This window comes from Brachyhypopomus gauderio, unplaced genomic scaffold (genome assembly GCF_052324685.1).
Source record: "Brachyhypopomus gauderio isolate BG-103 unplaced genomic scaffold, BGAUD_0.2 sc135, whole genome shotgun sequence".
NCBI lineage: Eukaryota > Metazoa > Chordata > Actinopteri > Gymnotiformes > Hypopomidae > Brachyhypopomus > Brachyhypopomus gauderio.
Genome location: NW_027506956.1, coordinates 440,878 through 459,521, shown reverse-complemented (window position 1 = coordinate 459,521; position 18,644 = coordinate 440,878). Strand labels below are relative to the sequence as shown.

Below are 18,644 nucleotides of genomic sequence, written 5' to 3'. Positions count from 1 at the left end.
GTAAATTGTAAACTTTTACTTTGAAATCACGTTTAACGCTGGGCTCGAGGGGTTGGAAACGGGAGCGACTCGTGGCATGCTTGAATATTAAATGAACTTCACACCGCGAGACGGTGGCATCTGTGCACTGCCGTGATTTTGACTGTCATCTAGCGTAGAGCTGTAAGTAACTGGATATTTATTATATAAAATATGCCGGTTTCCTCGAGTGCAATAGTTACTATGTCCAGTGTGTTGGTGGGTTAAACGAGAACATCAGATAGCGCTCAGGTTCGCGTGGATGCGCTTGTGATGTGGCACACAGCGGTTATAGACGCGCAGCTGGTGTCGCGCCTCGGATTTGTGTTATTATTAACGTCTAGCCTTTTTGTGCGTTCCTGTAATCTGCAACATTTGTCGACACTGTTTCTTCTGGGGAAGCGACATATTTGTCCATTCATTCAGAAACATCGACGGAACCTCTATAACCAGTACAGACTGGTTGCACCTCACCACCATCTTCATGGTCCAAATGATGCAATTTTAAGACGTGGAAACCAAACATACGTCAACACGGCGATTCGTTTTGTCGTGTGCATCATATATGTTCGTATTTCCGTATAAGAAACGTGGCGTTAATCCAGCACATTTCCAGACAAAAAAAACATATATTGTGCCAAAACGTAGAATATGTATTGTCAGTGAATATGAGTCCGTATATTGGACTAATATCGAGGTAAATGTGTGGAATAGGCGAGTGTGGGGCAGCGCGGAAAATCGGCTAACATCATTATGACCAAAGTTCATTTTAGCCACGAGCCGACCTGCCCTGGTCATAGTTTCTCCCTAAAGCTTCAGAAACGTTAACTATTAAGGTGTTACCATGTTATAATAAACGTACAAACTACAAAACATACAACTTTATGACAAAATACACGCATGTGAAGCGGGAACCGTGATTAATTCTGTTTCAAAGACAGGGGCCCTCACTCTCATCACAGTGATGTATATATGTTGGTTTCTTCAGCCATCTTTGGCGCACTGTCAGGGAAATGTAGTCGTGCTGCAGATTACATGCGTGATTTTACTTTGGGACTTTGTCAGGAAGATAGTTTGCATGACAACAAATGATTAAAATACCGTCCTTTTTTCATACACACGAAAAACACCTGCCACGGAAATCTTATTTAAATTCAGTGTTTCAAAGAGATTTGCCGAGAACTTGTATTTTATATTCTTGCACCAATGCTAGATAAGACATTTTTTATCTGAGAATTGATTACAGTCACACATAAATGGTATTTGTATACATACCCAAAATACTGGACACAGACACTAGATTTTGTGGACACATTTCAGTGTTCCATATTACCAGTGTTATTCATACAAATGTTACTTTTATGGATAACAACAAACAAAATAGCAGTCCAAGAGAAACTTACTAATGTAAGAACTCTTTTCATTCCTAGTTCCTGGTTTATTAGTCTATTCCCATCCTATAGTGTTTTTATAATCTGTATTGCATTGCAGTGTAGGGTCACTGTGTTTGTACAGAAGCTCACGTGAGAACACCGGTTAAAAACGAAGCTGTCCAAGTCAAGCCTCCATGCAATTCAGAGGAGGCGACTCTGAATCTCCTGTGATTGGCTGGTCAGCTGTTTCCATAGCAACTCATGGCTGATTCAGCAATGGCCTAATCCAGGGAAGAATGTTATGTGAAGCATTTTTCTGCAGGAGAGAGGAAGCATGATGGTGTAGCGCTCTCCCAGTGGTGTACAGGACCCAATTAATGGATGTCGCCGGCAAAAGAGCTAAAAACCAGAGGAGTGAGGTTGCTAGACAGTGAGAGCTGTCAGAGCTGTCATAGCAGGGGAATAAAGCAGGCAGGCACATGTGCAGCTTTGTTTTCGCATTATGACCCTCAGGGCTTTGGAGGATTTTCCGCATGGTGCTCTGGAACACGTCTGACTTGCTGAGCTTCTCCGACGTTTGAGCGCAGTCGAACGTTTTCCTCACAGTGTCTGTCTGGCTGTAGTTGTCATGGCGGCCGAGTTGTCTACCTCCATCAACATCAAAGAACCTCGTTGGGACCAGGGCACGTTTGTGGGCAGAGCCAAGCACTTCTTCACCGTCACAGACCCTCGCAACATCCTGCTGTCCAACGAGCAGCTGGAAAAGGCACACAGGATTATTCAGGATTACAGGTACCGGTGCTCAGACTTGCCCAGTAGAGCATCGTTCCTTGATTGTCCCAGTGCTCTGTGTATGGGTGTTATCAAAAATGACTAAAGACTGGCAAACAACCACAATTACTTTTGTCATGTGACCTTAATTCACGGCTGGCATGAGCATGTGCAGCTAATTGTCTTCACCATCAAATATGTCAATGGTTGTTTTGTTTGTTTTGTTTTTTCCCCAGAAAGGGGGTGGTGGCCCCTGGCCTGACAGAAGATGAACTCTGGAGGGCAAAGTACATTTTTGACTCTGCGTTCCATCCTGACACGGGCGAGAAGATGCTGTTGATCGGCCGAATGTCTGCTCAGGTCCCCATGAACATGACCATTACCGGGTGCATGATGACCTTCTACAGGTGAGACATCACGTCCTGCCTCTGCAGAGAAAACCTACGATGTGCACACAGCCCTGCTGAGGTTCTGGGTTCAGTTCCCAGGTAGCATGCTTTGTGTGATTCTGGAAAATATGCCAGTCACTCTGGATTAGAGTACCAGCCAAATGCGAGTGTTTGGTGGTGGTTGGACTGGTGTGTCTGTGCCACAGTTGTGTAACTGTGTAATTTGTTTTCGCAGTGTGAACACTGCTGTCAATGAATCAGTACATGGTGACTGTTTACCCCCCACACCTATAGGACAACCCCAGCAGTGCTGTTCTGTTTATCCCCCACACCTATAGGACAACCCCAGCAGTGCTGTTCTGTTTATCCCCCACACCTATAGGACAACCCCAGCAGTGCTGTTCTGTTTATCCCCCACACCTATAGGACAACCCCAGCAGTGCTGTTCTGTTTATCCCCCACACCTATAGGACAACCCCAGCAGTGCTGTTCTGGCAGTGGATCAATCAGTCCTTTAATGCAATAGTCAACTACACCAACCGCAGTGGCGACGCCCCAATCACAGTAAAGTAAGTGGCCAGTTCACCGGATCCTTTCTGCTGTGCTTTGTCACGTTGTGTGTTGAAACTGTGCTCTGTTCAGTCAGCTCGGCGTTGCGTACGTGTCTGCCACTACCGGAGCTGTCGTCACGGCGTTGGGCCTCAACTCGCTAGCAAAGGTATCGACCGCCTCATTCCCTGCAGACCCAGACAGAAACATGAAATGCGCATGGCTGGTTTCATACAGGCAGATGGAAGGCTATTCCCTTGCTACGTATGTGCGTGCAGGCCACGGTTTCTTTCCTTTCTGTCTCTCTGTGTCTGTCTCTGTCATGCACTCCTACCCAGAAGAAGATGCTACCCAGTTTTTAATGCTCTGTAAAATACAAGTGGTAGTTTCACATCGTGTATTATGTCTGAGGGCATTGTAAACACACATTACCATGTTTTACAATTAAAGCCTAGTGAAACTTTAATGGCTGAGAGATAATTACAGAGGGTCCTGTTTCTGATGTGCGGGGTAATTCTGTCCTGCTGCCCCCTCCCCAGCACGTCTCCCCTCTGATTGGACGCTTTGTACCATTTGCTGCTGTGGCTGCTGCAAACTGTATCAACATTCCACTGATGAGGCAAAGGTAAAATGTCAAATGTATCAAACAACAAAATTCAACCCGTGCCGCTCGTCAAAGGTTGCTTTTGGTCTCTGAGGGATGTGGCACTGTTTTGTAGTTGACTCCACCCTTTCAGCATTCTTCTATAGCATTTGTGGTCGTCCGTACATGAAGGGACACTGAGTTTTCACCTGTGATGTTCAGGGAGCTGAAGTTCGGCATCCCAGTGACGGACGAGAATGATAACCGGTTAGGGGAGTCGACCAGGGCAGCACAGCAGGCCATCTCCCAAGTGGTGATCTCAAGAATCCTTATGGCCTCCCCAGGAATGGGTGCGTCTTCATGCTTATTACACCTTTTTAAAACTTGGGTTCACTGGTGGGGTTCAGGAGTGGGGTTCAGTGGTGGGGTTCAGTAGTGGGGTTCAGTGGTGGGATTCAGTGGTGGGGTTCAGGAGTGGGGTTCAGTGGTGGGGTTCAGGGGTGGGGTTCAGTGGTGGGGTTCAGGAGTGGGGTTCAGTGGTGGGGTTCAGGAGTGGGGTTCAGGGGTGGGGTTCAGTGGTGGGGTTCAGGAGTGGGGTTCAGTGGTGGGGTTCAGGGGTGGGGTTCAGGAGTGGGGTTCAGTGGTGGGGTTCAGGAGTGGGGCTCAGTGGTGGTTCCTTGCCTTTGGGAACAGATCAGCGGCCTCCCCGCTATAACATGCCTGATTCATCTCTTCAGCTAACAGGTTCTTTGTGAACTGTATCTGGTGAGTAAACCTAAGCAGAGACTAAAATAACACTGAAGGAGCACCTGTGTTAAAGGGACCAGTCACCCAGGCAGGTTCAGAGTAAACACCTAAACAAGAGGAGCACACTGAAGAGTGTGTGCTGGCTTTGAGTAATGCTGGAATTGTGTGTAATGCATTAAAGTAAAACTGATAAAGACAGAAACTTGTTAAAGCCTTGTGTAATTATTTTTTCTTTTCTTCTAGCAATTCCACCATTTTTAATGAACTCGCTGGAGAAGAAGGCATTTCTTAAGGTATTAAGTCCTTTTTTTGCATTAGCAGCATTCATAACTGTCCATAATAGTTCACAGCAGACCAAACCGAGCATGCTCAGTGAGGGCCAACGTTGATTTCTTTTTTTCTCATGGTTGCAGAGGTTCCCATGGATGAGTGCGCCTATTCAGGTTGGCTTGGTGGGATTTTGGTGAGTTGCCAAAGATAGATTGGCGGCGTAATAACTGCCTATTTACAGTGTTTTGAAAAGCCATTCTGTGAAAAATTGTGATGTTTGTGACATCCTTTGTAAATGTTTTTGTCCTCTCAGCCTGGTGTTTGCCACTCCTTTGTGCTGCGCACTCTTCCCACAGAAGAGGTGAGAAAACTTTGTACTCAGCATTTCGTACTTAAAACTCCAAAATGGAGATTGCACAGTGAAGCATGAAAACGTGAGGCTGGGCTGTAGTTTAGACCTGATGTGCAGAGAATCATATCACTTCAGCTCAACACCCCTAATACTTCAAATAGAGTTTAAACAAGGTCGTCACCTTCGGTGTCCCACAATTCAGTTGGGCTTTACTGATCTCACTTAAAAGGTTAAGACGATACAATCTATGGCCAGCTTTTAAGTCAAAACGTCTCGTGGCCAGCTGTGGTTGGCTTTGAACCCGTAACCTTTTGCTGTGAGCGTCGTCGTTCCTGGCGTTCTTGACGTGTCCCTGTGCTCACCTGTCCACAGCTCCATGGCGCTGACTCGCCTGGAGCCAGAACTGCAAGAGAAGATCCGGGCGAGCCACCCGGGCGTGGAGCGGGTCTACTTCAACAAAGGACTCTGAGAGGAAGGACGGGCGCCCATGGTACTGCCACAGCTCGCGACCTCAGCGTGACCTCCAGGGCCACCCTCCCTGTGCCAAAGTTAAGTTCCTCCGTCTCACCTCGAGGACATTCCCCACGTTTTTGTATTCCTAGTGACTGTCGGGTTTATAATAAAAAATTGCAGGTCTCTAGTGTTAGGAAAAGACTTGTCTAAAGGGTGCTCCTTTGGTTTAGTTTGTTTCTCCCACCTAGTACGTATATGTAATTGGTTGAATGCAAGTGTGGTCCATTAGTAATTGGAAATTTACAATTATTGTTGCTTTGGCTGTCTATAAATTTTGTTTTTAAATGAAACAAGGGATCTGAGTTTCAAGGGCAGAATTTCTGTTGGAATTCTACAGGGGAATCACATTCCTTCTTAATTTCAAGGAAGGTGTCATCTTTGTGCAAATAAAAAGTAATTAAACTGTTTAACATGATCTTAAATATCTTTTTGGGTTTAGTACGTCTGGCAGCTCATTTGCAGTCATTGGCTGCATTTTGTTGCCAAACAATGACATTTCATACCATTCAGAGTCAGTGTTGAGGGAGGAACCAAGATGGCAGACAGTGGTCCTGTTTGTTCTCTTACTGTTTTTCACAGGATAGCTGTAACTAGTGGTCAGTGGTAGTGCGTATGTTAAGGCTGCTCTTGACAGAAACTGCCAAATATTTCAGCTTAACTTTCAAGGTACATTAAGCAGGATTTTTTTGTTTATCTTGGCAATATGTTGAGAAAAATAAATATTTTGTGGGAATTGCTACGTGGTAAAATCTGTGATGAATGAATTCTCAGTGAATACAACACCATCAAATTTAACTGTGAATGTGTATAGATTCTGTTAGATTATATTGATTGATCACAAGCTAGAAAAGAACACAGAAAGGTGATTTTTATGGAATGTAAACATATGTAAACTAAATAAATAAATGTGGAGATTCTCCAAAGAAGATTTATCCGTTTGCCACACTGAAGTCATTAATTTTTTTTTTAAATATGTGAAACATGTTTCTGTTTCAATATGAGCATTTAATTCCACTCATTATATACCATTTGTGTTCAGAACGAGATTAAATGGTGTTATAGATGCACAGACCTTTCATTGGTGCTGTAGTCTGGAGTATTGTGAAGGATCTGGTGTGTCATTAAAACAGGGAAACGCCTTCCCCACTTTGCACTGTACTTGGATAACACAAAGTAGTCACCTCAGAGCCCAGGGAATATCTCCATACATGTAATATAGGCAATAATGAATGATTTACAACTCATATGGCAAGACTAATCCTTAGTGTACCTTTAATGACCTTTAATCATGAGACCTCTATATAAGAACAGTGCAACGGATTTTAAATGCTGAAAAAAATTAAATTATTTCTTCATTACAAAATAGACTTTTATGAAACACATAAACTGCACCTTAGAGAGTCCAGCTTACAGAGCAGAATATGTTGTCCTCAGTATTTTAATTACAAACTATGTACCTATCACTTTGCTTGCCCAGCGTGCATGAACAAACTGCTTTGTTAGCGTCAGGTCAGGTCCCCCATGTCCCCATTGAGTGTGACAAAGTCCGTTCAACCAGCAGAGTAAGTGATAATCGCTGATAGCTTGCTGCTCTGTCAAACCAGGGCTAAACCATGGACTTCACCAATGGGTTTTGTTTGTTTTTGCATTTGTTTACTGTGTTTTAATGAAACCCCCTAACACTGTTTTATTGAACCTCCCTAACTGTGTTTTGGGGGTTTAAGTTCACCTGGTCTTTTTTTCTGATTTGCCATATTGTGAAACTTGGTATGAAATAAAGACTTGTGTTAGCAAAAGGCTGATGAGGTCCAGTGAGAAGTGTGTTGTAAAGCATGAATTATTACCTCAGCTACAGCACTATGGTTCCAGACAAGCTTAGCTGTGATGGTTAATAGTTAATGACTAAGTACGGCCATTCTTTGCTCTTTCTCTCCTCTCTCCTCACACTCAAATCCTAAAATTACTACAACAGTACTCTCAGCAGACTAGTATAATCAAAACTACTATAGTGTTATACTAGTATATTGTTATACTAGTGTACTGTTTCACCAGCGTTAAACTTGGCTAAAATGTTATATTGGTATATAGACTTCTGTTGAAGTGGGTTTTATTTGCTGCTAGTGTCAAGACTTTCACTTTGGTTCAGTTCTACATGGGCCTTTGTTTTGTAACCTATCCCTAGTGTTTTACAAGCTGTATCTATGTATGAATGATTTTGTTGCAGTGTTCATTTTTATGATCGTTCCATTTGATTGAGTTTGTGTTTTTCTTTCTTATGTGTCATCAGGTGTTCAGGTTTACTTGTACTTCTGTCAGTATCTGTGATTTCATATATAGCATGTGTGAAGTTTGTGCTTTGATACCTCTCTCTGCCCGTGATTAGATAGCCACAGGGGCGGCACTACAGGACCGTTAGCCTGTTCTGGGCCAATCCATGAATGTAGCCTGGGCAGTTTATCAACGTGAATCAAGTTGAAATGTTGGTTTTAGTTTCTGTTGAATGCAGTGTTACACTCTGCTCTAATGTGCTTTTAATCTGAATGAAAACATTAAGTCTTACATAGGAATTTTCTGAAAGTGAAAAATTTGTTGAACCGAATGATGAATTAACTCCCACTGAAATGGTTAGTGGTGTGTTTTCACCCTGGAGCTGTACACATTCAGCCTAGACGAGAACTAGAGGAAACGTCTCAGCAAATGTGAATTGAAAACATTTGAGTTGCTGCATCCAACTGACAAGAAAAAGTACACTGGGTTTTTGTGTGCCTCTGTTTTTATGTTACTTTGAATAAATGCAATTTGTTTTGTTCTTTTTGTAACTGTGGATTTCGTGATCAATATTCAAAGATAAGCATATTACAGAACAACAATAACAACAAAAAAACCCACGTAGTTAGACGTTGTTCATCAGCCTGTTCAAATTACACATCAGCACAATAGACTGCCCAGAGAGATGCAAAAACATTCATAATAAATTGCTATAATTGCAGTTTACATAAGTGAAAATCGTCAGATTTTTTGAGAAGGGTATTTTCTGAATGGTGCTGTTATTTTTACATTTAATTGGGACGTTGTAAAGTGTAGTTTACCTGGAAGAAATAAAGAATGCTAAAAAAATTAAATTTGTTTCTGATTTCCTTGTTAACGTTACCGTTGTAACTGTTATAGTACAATAATTACACAGATCATAATTCAATCCATGCTATTATTTTTGAGATTTGAGGTATTTCAACCATGTAGGGGGTAATAATAACAACAGTCCTTTTATCCTCAAGTAAAACTACCATAATTATTTTGGTTCACCTTAATATTTACTGGAAATCTGGTGGGAAACATAGGAGCATTGTCAGAGGACATCAAAGTGAAAGTCAAACATGTGGGCTAGGTGTTATTCCTGACCTAAGATTTGATCTACAAATCAACTTTCACTGGGAGATGTTTTCTACAAACTCAAGAGGATTCATTAAAATCAAACCATTTCTCTTGTGCCTGGAACAGACGACCCACTGTTAGATAACAGTGTTTCCTTGTTAAATATAAATTGTTCTGATTATAGTAGGTAGAAAATGCAGAGGCTAATCTACCCACTGGCTCTAGAAAAAGGAACCTTATCACCCTTGTTTCAATGTCACTTCACTGTTTGGCCGTTTTGTATGTTATCTATGAAAAACTTTATTTACTATCATTTTTTTGACAGACCACATTGTATATTTTATTGACCTTGCTTTCGAGTATGAACTTGCTGTCTGATGATAAAGCAACCTTGAACTTTATAAGCTTCACCAAATGGAAGCGTGCGATCTATTATACAGCGAGGTGAGACGCCTAGTGGTTTAATTTGATATTTGACGTGTTTACCGTCTTTAATGTACACGAAGGAGCGAGGCTGAAAGGGATTTCAGACTGAAAACACTGAGATAATGCAATGTGAAACAAATGACAGAATCCACTCTATTCACCAAAATCAGTCTATCAAGATCTCTCTATCCGTCTGTATTCCGAGTACTGAACACTACCCTTAACACCGACTCATTCTTTAGATAGTCAGATATAATTCACCCGTGACAGGATTACTAGATCATCAATTGAAGGCGGGAAAAGATATTGACCTGGTCTGCTGTATTTGTACGGTTATATGTACGTTTTCTCTGGTCCTGCCTAGTGAACAAATCCCAACAAATCTCTACTAATAACTGTCCTACGTATATACTTTAATGATTACAATCGTTTATAATTGTCAAACGATTAATTTCAACAGCATTTTAAAGAAAAACTGTAATAACCAGGCTTGCTCCATGAAATACGATCTATGGTCCGGCGGAAAGTCAACGAGAGCCCAGCGCTCGCGCTGGCATTAAGGAGCGCGAGCTGCATTTTAATTCGAAGGGGGCGTTTCCGTCAAGTAGCAGGATTTACGAAATAGTGCGCTTCGTTTGAGCGGAACTGTCAGGATCAAATCACACCCTGTCTCACACATGTCATGGCAGCTGCAGATGCAGACATATACACTGTAAGTGGTCATTCAGTTTTATTTAATCTATTTTGTGTTAGTCACATGTGTATCCGACATACCGCACGTTTTAGAGTAGATTTAAGATTATTTTATGAGTCTAGTAAGTGCACGTTACGGTAAAAAGAGTATTCTGCTCCTGTTATTTTAATCCATTAACGTCTTATACGTGTAGTGTTTGTAATCCATCCTGTTCTGGGTGTATTTCTTTTTTCTGTTGATTCAAATGTAATTTAACTTTATTTAGATAAAATTTTAAATGTAATTTATAACAGGCGATGCTGAAGGCACATGAGAGAGTGACATCATAGGACGTAGCTGGGGTTAATGGAACGTTGATGTACCTGGGGTTAATGGAACGTCGAGGTCATCTGAGTGAGCATCAGCTGATTCAGTAGCTGTGCTAAAGTCATCATGCACTCCAATTATGGTTTTGTGCTCTCAGTGTTAATTTATTAACCATCAAGGATGGCTATTTCATAACTGTATGCTATTTACTGTTTTATATGTAGACATAATTGTATAATTTACATGTTTATAATATAACCCATTGCCATTGACTACATGGTTGCCATGGCCTTTTGATGACATGGTAGTAACATTCCTTCTTGCAAAAGGACAGGGTGATTGATGGGCTTCTTTTTCACCAGGCAAGGGCAGTAGAACTGTGGGCTATGCAAAGAGGCTTTTATGTCCATTGTGTTTGTGTTTAAGCTGTGGGGCAGTGGAACAGGCAACTGCGTGCCATGTGAAACTCTCTCTTGTGTTTCTATGGAATGCCACAGTGTGCTGCTGGTTGTGCTGGGGGTGTCTGCCATGCATGTGAACTCTGCCAACCCAATACGCCCTGGGGGAGCTGCAGCTAGCCTCAACACACCAGTGTGTCCTTCAGAGCTCCAACGTTGAGCGCTTGACCATTCCAAGCTCTTTACACTCCAGCCCCCCATTAACTTCCTGTCTGCTTTCATGAAGATCATAAAGATGTTGCTCTTTTGGCGGAGATGACTGGTCAGTGTGCTGTGATGGGAAAATGCTTCATGCAGCTGTGATTTCAGTGATCCTGACATTATCTGCAGTCAAAGTCATTTGTGTTGATGCCTCCTGGCTTCTAAAAAGAATAAAGTTCTTTTTAGACTTATTCTGCAAAAATATTTTACAGAATAAAGTAAAGAATCGTGTGAAGATTAGGATTAGTGCTACAGAAGCCACACTGCTGGAGTCCCCCAGAGCTGTAAAATAGGCCCATGCTAAGATCCATACAGAGTTTGCTGGTGTGCTAAGATTTGTAGCAAACCTTCATAAGAACCAGAAAGGCCAGGCCAACTCTAAAGTCACTGCTGGTAACTAAGGTTAGACAAGGCAGGTGTGGATAGCACTTTTCATACACAATTGCAGTTTTGGATATACATAGAAGCTTACATTACCAATAAAGCTTACATTACCACCTTGGGAAGGTTACCATAACAACAAATGAAAAAGAAAATACAACAAAACCAATTTATTTACAATAAAGTTAAATATAGTTTGCTTAAATTGTAAAGAAATAAAATATTTAAAAATGAATTAAAAGAGGAAAAATCTACTAAAAGATAATTAAAATGAAAATTGAAATAAATAGGTAAAAGTTGAATTAATTAATAAAATTTTGATAAAAATTTTTTGATAAAAATAAAAATAAATTAATAACAAGGATGGTCATTTGAGGTCAGCCTTTGACACCATGTCTTGAAAATGCTTGTCTGGGATAAGAGTGGTAGATTTTGCTAAAGGTTTTAGTGTAAATTGGCTCCTTCATTATTCTTGCCACTAAGAGTGAAGAACAGAGGACTCTGACTCTTGGAGGTCATGTCGGTTTCGACAGCCTTCCAGACCAGCTGGTCAGCAAATCAGTGTCCCAGGGGTTCAGCTTCAATGTGCTTTGTGTAGGTGAGTGAAGGCCTCCCACTTCCCGCTTTGCTGCCATGATTTTTAACATGAACAATAATTGGCAGTTTCGTAGGCAGACGTGCTGGGTTTCTCCACAGGTGAAACAGGGATTGGGAAGTCCACGTTAATGAACACCCTCTTCAGTACAACATTTGAGAAGGAGGAGGCCAGCCACTATCAGAATGTCGTGCATCTACGCTCCAGGGCCTATGACCTGCGGGAGAGCAACGTGGCCCTGAGGCTGACCATTGTGGACACGGTGGGCTTCGGGGACCAGGTCAATAAAGAGGAGAGGTAGGGGCGAGTGAGCGGTCGGTTTCTCTGGGCCGTGTGCTTGAGTGGTGTTGTGATGAAGCCAGGTCAGTTGGTCTTCTCCACTGAGACCCCTTCACACACTGCCATCACACTAATGTATCACTCCCAACATTTCAAAGAGATGGTGGTTTAAACCATAACACAGAATCAAATGAAGTTGAGTTCTTAAGGGAGTGATTCTTCATGTGAAAGTGGGCGGCTTCTATTTGAGGTCAGGACTGTTAACCTGGTGCTATGTGTATAACAGCCTCTGAGATATCAGCAAACGATGCAACAGATAGATAATATAAATGTAATTGAGTGATTATTTGTTTTTAGCTATAAACCCATTGAGGACTACATTGATAACCAGTTTGAAAACTTCCTCCAAGAGGAGCTGAAGATTAAACGGTCCCTCCATGACTACTCTGACACACGGATCCATGTCTGCCTCTTCTTCATCACCCCGACGGGACATTCTCTCAAATCCCTCGACCTCCTCACCATGAAGAAGCTCGACACCAAGGTAATGTTGGCCTAGATGTGCCTTCCATCCTTTAATATACTTTACATGTTTTAAAAGTGCAGCTCCACGGTGCTTTGTGTTAATATGTGTATTAATAAAAACTCCTGATTCTCTCCTGGATTTTTTTCTGATAGGTGAACATTATACCCATTATTGCAAAGGCAGATACAATCTCCAGGTGTGATCTTCATAAGTTTAAGACTAAAATCATGAGTGAACTAGTCAACAACGGCATTCAGATTTACCAGTTTCCCACAGATGATGAAGCAGTTACAGAAATCAACTCTTCCATGAATGTGAGTCAAACTCATTGTACATTGTAAAGGAAATGCTTCTTTGACCTTTGATCAATTGTGCACACACATGGCAGCATATAATAGTAAGAATATTGTTGTTCTCTATGCAGCAACAAATAAGTAGATCTGGATGATGAGCTGAGTGCTTGATTTCAAAATGTGCAATAGTGTGAATTTCATAAAGACCAGCAGGTGGCACTGTTGAGTCTGTGGCGGTGTGTTCCAGGCACATTTGCCGTTCGCGGTGGTGGGCAGCAGTGAGGAGGTTAAAATTGAAAACAAGCTTGTGCGAGCTAGGCAGTACCCGTGGGGAACGGTGCACGGTGGGTATTTACTACCATTCCAGCTTGAGAAGCACTAAACAGCCATATGTTCTATCCACAGACAACACTCAAGACAGGTCAAGTAAAATGCAGTAATGCTAATTGCATAAAAAGACCTAATTTGTGCACCATTCTGAGTAATGTTGTAGTGTTATGTGAACTACACCACAACCATGAGAACTTTTATATTAATTCAATTAACTGAATTAAAAATGAGTGCTTTTTTAAATTAGGCACATGAGGCTCAGGTGTGTGTTGAAGTCTTGGGTAGAACAAACACTGAGAATGGTGCAAAAGGACTGTAATATGCTAACCACTTTTTTGTGTGTGCGTGTGTGCGAGCGCAGTGGAGAATGAGAGTCACTGTGACTTTGTGAAGCTGCGTGAGATGCTGGTGCGTGTGAACATGGAGGACCTGCGGGAGCAGACCCACACACGCCACTACGAGCTGTACCGCCGCTGCAGGCTGGAGACCCTGGGCTTCCGAGACACCGGCCCAGACGGCCAGACGTTCAGGTGGCGCAGCCGGCTCGCAACATCCAGAACCGTTTCCATCTGCCACTCCTGTCCACTGGGCTAACACCGCTTTGCTTGAATACAGTTCCATTATGCAGTTATTGGGTTGAGTCCTGTGTCTAATTGCACTGGCCAGAGGAACTGAAGAGAATGTCCAGTGTCCATCTGAGTCTCTCGCTGTGTCTCGTGTCCCCCTCAGTCTGCAGGACACCTACATGACGAAGAGGAGGGAGCTCCTCTCCGAACTCCAGCACAGAGAGGAGGCCATGCGGCAAACGTTTGTCAGCAGGGTGAAGGACACCGAGGCTGAGCTGAAGGAAAGAGAGAGAGAGGTCAGAGGTCAGAAGTGGCTGGAGGCCAGGCCGCATAAATTAAGACAAAGTAAATGTGCATGTGTGTATGCAAGATTCTCTAGAGCACCAGAGACTAGTATCTTGTTCTAAGTCTAGTGAAAAGGAGAGGGCTCCAGTGTGTGTGTGTGTGTGTGTGTGTGTGTGTGTGTGTGTGTGTGTATGTGAGAGAGAGAGAGAGAGAGAGAGTAAAATAACTGAAGTGATGAGGACTGTGCCCTTGAGTGCATTCTAGTGTTTATGACTTTGAATGAAGAGGAGTGTTTCTCTGTCTTTGTGTGTGTGTGTGTGTGTGTGTGTGCAGCTGCACGAGCGATTCGAGCTGCTAAAGCGCAGGCATCAGGATGAGAAGAGAAGTCTGGAGGAGAGGTGTCAGGAGCTGGAGGAGGAGATGATCTCCTTCAGTGCGAGGAAGGCCACGGCCGGCACTCTGCAGTTCCACACCCTGCAGAGTTCCCTCACGCTGCCTGTCAAGAAGGACAAAGACAAGAAGAAGTGAGATGTCCCTTAATGTCCCTCCCTGCCTGTGTCACGCTCTGTCTGCCTCTCTGTTGTGGATGTGTGTATCTGAGTCTTAGTGTCCATGGTCTTTGTGTGTGAGTCTGTGTGTGTGTGTGTGTGTGTGTGTGTGTGTGTGTGTGTGTGTGTGTGTGTGTGTGTGTGTGTGTGTGTGTGTGTGTGTGCTTGTAGGTGGGTGAATCTGTGCATGTATGTGAGACTTACACCACTCCCACCCTAACGTAGCCACTACCACACCACTGCCTTGTGCACCCTGGCACAGTGATGGCCACAGAGCGAGACACACACCAGCACATTGTACCCTGACACTGTACTGTGCCACCGTCCTGCGCTCTAAGTGATGCGTGGGTGCAGGGGACACAGCTCCTGCTGTCCCATTGTTGTGTCAGGTCAGGTTTCAGAGCCAGTGGTGAGTGTAGGGCGGAGGGAGCAAGGACGGGCAGGACATCACTCCAGGTATTCTGTGTAGCTTAAAGCACAGAGTGGCTGCACGTGGGACTCTCTGTGTACAGGAAACCCCATTTAACCTCAGTAGTTCTTTGTTTCTGGTGTATGGCGCCCTCTACTGGACAATTAATACAAATACAGCACTCAAATTTTAAAAAATGACAGCTGTATTTCCAAAGACCTGAATTAGTTTTGGTACTGGTGGGTACTGTATTACTGCCAAGGACCTGCACCATTGCTAAACCATTACTACACAGTGTTTCATGTAGCAGCAGATCTCATTTAGATATAACGTCCAGCCATGTCCAAACTCATGTCCAAACTAGTCCCCTGGTGGTAGGGAACTGGTCTTGTGACCGGAGGGTTGTGGGTTCAATTCCCAGACCTGAGGCCATGACTGAGGTGCCCTTGAGCAAGGCACCTAACCCCAACTGCTCCCCAGGCACCGGGCTAGGGCTGCCCATCGCTCTGGGCACGTGTGATCCACAGCCCCCTAGTAATCACTAGTGTGTGTGTGTGTGTGTTCTAACTGCAGAGAAGGGTTAAAAGCAGAGGACAATATATGTATATATGGCACATTTACAAATTTTTTACACATTTACTCAAGAATGTCCAGTCCCTGCTGTACAGTTGTACTGATATGTTGTCCACATCAGTCACTATGTCATGTTATCTTAATTTCTCTTTATGTTTGAGTTGTTATTTGGCCATACACTTAAGCTGAGCTTTTAGCCATCCTCTAAGTTCCCACCTTGAACTGGATCAGCTTTTCTGGACCATCTTTTCATCAGTAATGCAACAGACAGGCCTGGGCAGATGCCCCCTTTCACCACAGACTACGTTACCATCCCGGCCAGGTCTGTGGTGACTAAAGGACTACATCACTGAGCCAGTGTTTTTCTGGAATCATCTTAAGAGACTACATTAACAGCATAAGTAGTTATTTTAGAACCTTTATTAGTAGTTATTTTAGAACCTGTATGTTAAACCTTAATATGGTAGTGGAATGTAGACAGTGCTGATTACATGTGACAGTACTATCAAAGCCAGACCAGGATAATTCCAATTAAACTGCTATAAATTAAAATAAACTGCTTTTAATCACTTAATTCTGTGTGATGTGATTAAAGGATGTGATCCGATGCGGTTCAGTTTGCCATCAAATGCAGAACTATCAGCAACATAGTTCATAAGTCCATGATACATTTGTGCATGGTTAACTTTCTAAATATTTTAGCAGTTTGTTTGCTGGCTTTGACCTAGATACTGTGCAGCTGGACATGTTTCTAACCAATTTCACAAATTCAAAAAACCTAATACAGCAAGGAGCTTTAGAGTTTAAAGGGCAGGAGTCAACCTATATCATTTCATGTATAAGTATATGAGTGACTTGTTATTTGATTAAAGAACGTTTATTTCATTTTTAGGAAACAAGTGAGTAATTCCAATTTAAGTAGTTTTTTTTCTCCATCGCAGTATGCATGGAAAGATCTGGAAATGTCTAGAATCACAGATTACACTTCTGCATGGTTCCCTGGGTTTGGCAATGTGACAGGTCTTAGACTATAGTTCAGAAAACTAAGATGTATCTGTACTGTAAACCATGGCATCACTCAGAAGGTTCCAGAATAAGAGAGAATGTGTTTTCAGTTTTCCATTCTCTTAATGTAAATGTTTTCAAGATGAGCAGCTGCAGCAAAGTATTGTGGGTACAATGGAGTTTATTGTCTGTGTGTCCTCTAATTCCGTCTCTGTTTTTTCTGTCTGCCTGTCTTTCCTTATTTTTAGCTTCTTTACTCTGCCGTCAGAATGCTCCTTAACTGCAGGACGGAGTCTGAATTAGGATCTGGGTTTTCCTGACTTGATTGGAGTACTATTCATTTGCTTGTTATATATAACAAACATTTACTGACGTATTGTCTGGCAGTAAATGTGAGTTTATGGTCTAACTAGTTAACACTTGCTTACAGAAAATATAAGTCTTAGGGAAAATGAATAAAACTGCTTTTAATCATTTAATTTGTATAATGTCAAAACATATTCAAATGAGCTGTGTTCATATATAACTGACAGATGTGAGTAGAAATAGCTCGTGTGTGTGTGTGTGTGTGTGTGTGTGTGTGTGTGTGTGTGTGTGTGTGTGTGTGTGTGTGTGTGTGTGTGTGTGTGTGTGTGTGTGTGTGTGTGGTGTTTTATGAGTAATGCTATTATTAATTTATAGTATGAGTTACAATCCCTGGGAAACATCGATATTTACTGCCGACCACAAAGTGGTGCTACAGCTTGGAAACGGTGGTGTTGACTGTCTACCACGGGTTGCATCTTGACTTTCTCCAGAAGTTGCTTTCTGATGTTGACTAATTATCCTTAGTTGAATCCTCACGTTTTAACATTCAATATGAACAATATGTCATTTTAAACATTCTCTTCAACAACAGGTCTGTAGTAGTAGCTACTTTGGTAATAAGGCCTGCTCTTGGAAATTAGCATTCAAAGTGACTGCCACTATTTAATTTTGATTTGGGATGGTTTCCTTTAATAAAATATAATTCTAAAGATGTATGCATTATATGTGTCTAATTCACAATTCAGGTGTGGGTGTATAATAAAAACAAACACTGTTTTTAATAAATACAGAAATAAATAAATAACATGCATTGCGATGTTCCACTGACAGCAGCTGACTCGCCGAAGCACGCGGAGACTGAAATCCTCGGGGAAAACAGTTTGTTGTTGCTTGGAAACTGAGCCCAACAGATAATTGGCTAACCGAACGGTCAAAAGGTTTGTGTTCTAACCAGTAGAGTTCCGAGACAATTTTGTAAATATGAGAAATGTTCGGTGTGTTAATTTAACAATTCTAAAACTATTTTGCTACGAGTTAGGTTTTACTTAGCCCTAATATAAGAAAAACAATTTTGCAAGCCTACGTTACTTTTATTTTTGCATTTTTTTTCCATAAAATAAAATGAATAAAGCAGAAAACTCGAAAACTATCCATCAGAGTAATTAACATACCTATAAAACAGACCACACTTCACATCTTAGTGGAGATCAATCTAACGTTCTCACAGCCATGTCCCAATTATAAAACCTTGAGCATGTATTGTTATAATATGTATATTATATGTATGGTGTCGCTCCACAGTGAGCAGCACACGCGTTATTTGCTGGTTTCACACACAAAAAGGAGACTTTTATTCTTGCCGAGGCCCACACATGAGCTGAGCGGCGAGGGGCGGTGTATGTGGAGCCGTCAGCACACTCTCCTCCAGTGAGACCGCGCACAGGCGGGCCGCCCTCTCGCCTCTGCCCGGCTAAGCCCGCCTATGTTTGGGCAGAGATCTCTCTCAGTATATAAGGCAGAACATG

At 42.4% G+C, this 18,644-nt stretch overlaps 2 protein-coding genes across 6 annotated transcripts; both read left to right on the top strand.

The window, feature by feature from the left end:
* Positions 1-49: 49 nt before the first annotated feature.
* On the top strand, positions 50-8,668 carry sfxn1 (sideroflexin 1). 3 transcript variants are annotated; one of them, XM_076994111.1, is made up of 11 exons: positions 50-162; positions 2,015-2,183; positions 2,399-2,569; positions 3,022-3,120; positions 3,194-3,269; positions 3,640-3,725; positions 3,906-4,033; positions 4,674-4,723; positions 4,844-4,893; positions 5,014-5,061; positions 5,425-8,668. In XM_076994111.1, exons 2-11 carry the CDS (start codon positions 2,020-2,022, stop codon positions 5,519-5,521), a joined length of 969 nt encoding a protein of 322 aa, XP_076850226.1. In that variant the 5' UTR covers positions 50-162; positions 2,015-2,019; the 3' UTR covers positions 5,522-8,668. The 3 variants fall into 3 exon arrangements, with proteins under 3 accessions (XP_076850226.1, XP_076850228.1, XP_076850227.1); XM_076994113.1 differs by having other exon boundaries at positions 73-162; positions 1,998-2,183; XM_076994112.1 differs by having other exon boundaries at positions 92-162; positions 1,905-2,183.
* A 1,250-nt stretch (positions 8,669-9,918) lies between these two features.
* LOC143499459 (septin-8-A-like) lies at positions 9,919-17,842 on the top strand. 3 transcript variants are annotated; one of them, XM_076994129.1, is made up of 12 exons: positions 9,985-10,075; positions 10,351-10,450; positions 10,861-11,083; positions 11,887-12,001; positions 12,100-12,295; positions 12,635-12,821; positions 12,956-13,117; positions 13,344-13,440; positions 13,788-13,956; positions 14,156-14,288; positions 14,611-14,801; positions 17,061-17,836. In XM_076994129.1, exons 5-12 carry the CDS (start codon positions 12,129-12,131, stop codon positions 17,113-17,115), a joined length of 1,161 nt encoding a protein of 386 aa, XP_076850244.1. In that variant the 5' UTR covers positions 9,985-10,075; positions 10,351-10,450; positions 10,861-11,083; positions 11,887-12,001; positions 12,100-12,128; the 3' UTR covers positions 17,116-17,836. The 3 variants fall into 3 exon arrangements, with proteins under 3 accessions (XP_076850242.1, XP_076850243.1, XP_076850244.1); XM_076994127.1 differs by lacking the exons at positions 10,351-10,450; positions 10,861-11,083 and having other exon boundaries at positions 9,919-10,075; XM_076994128.1 differs by lacking the exons at positions 10,351-10,450; positions 10,861-11,083; positions 12,956-13,117 and having other exon boundaries at positions 9,919-10,075; positions 17,061-17,842.
* The last annotated feature ends 802 nt before the right edge of the window (positions 17,843-18,644 follow it).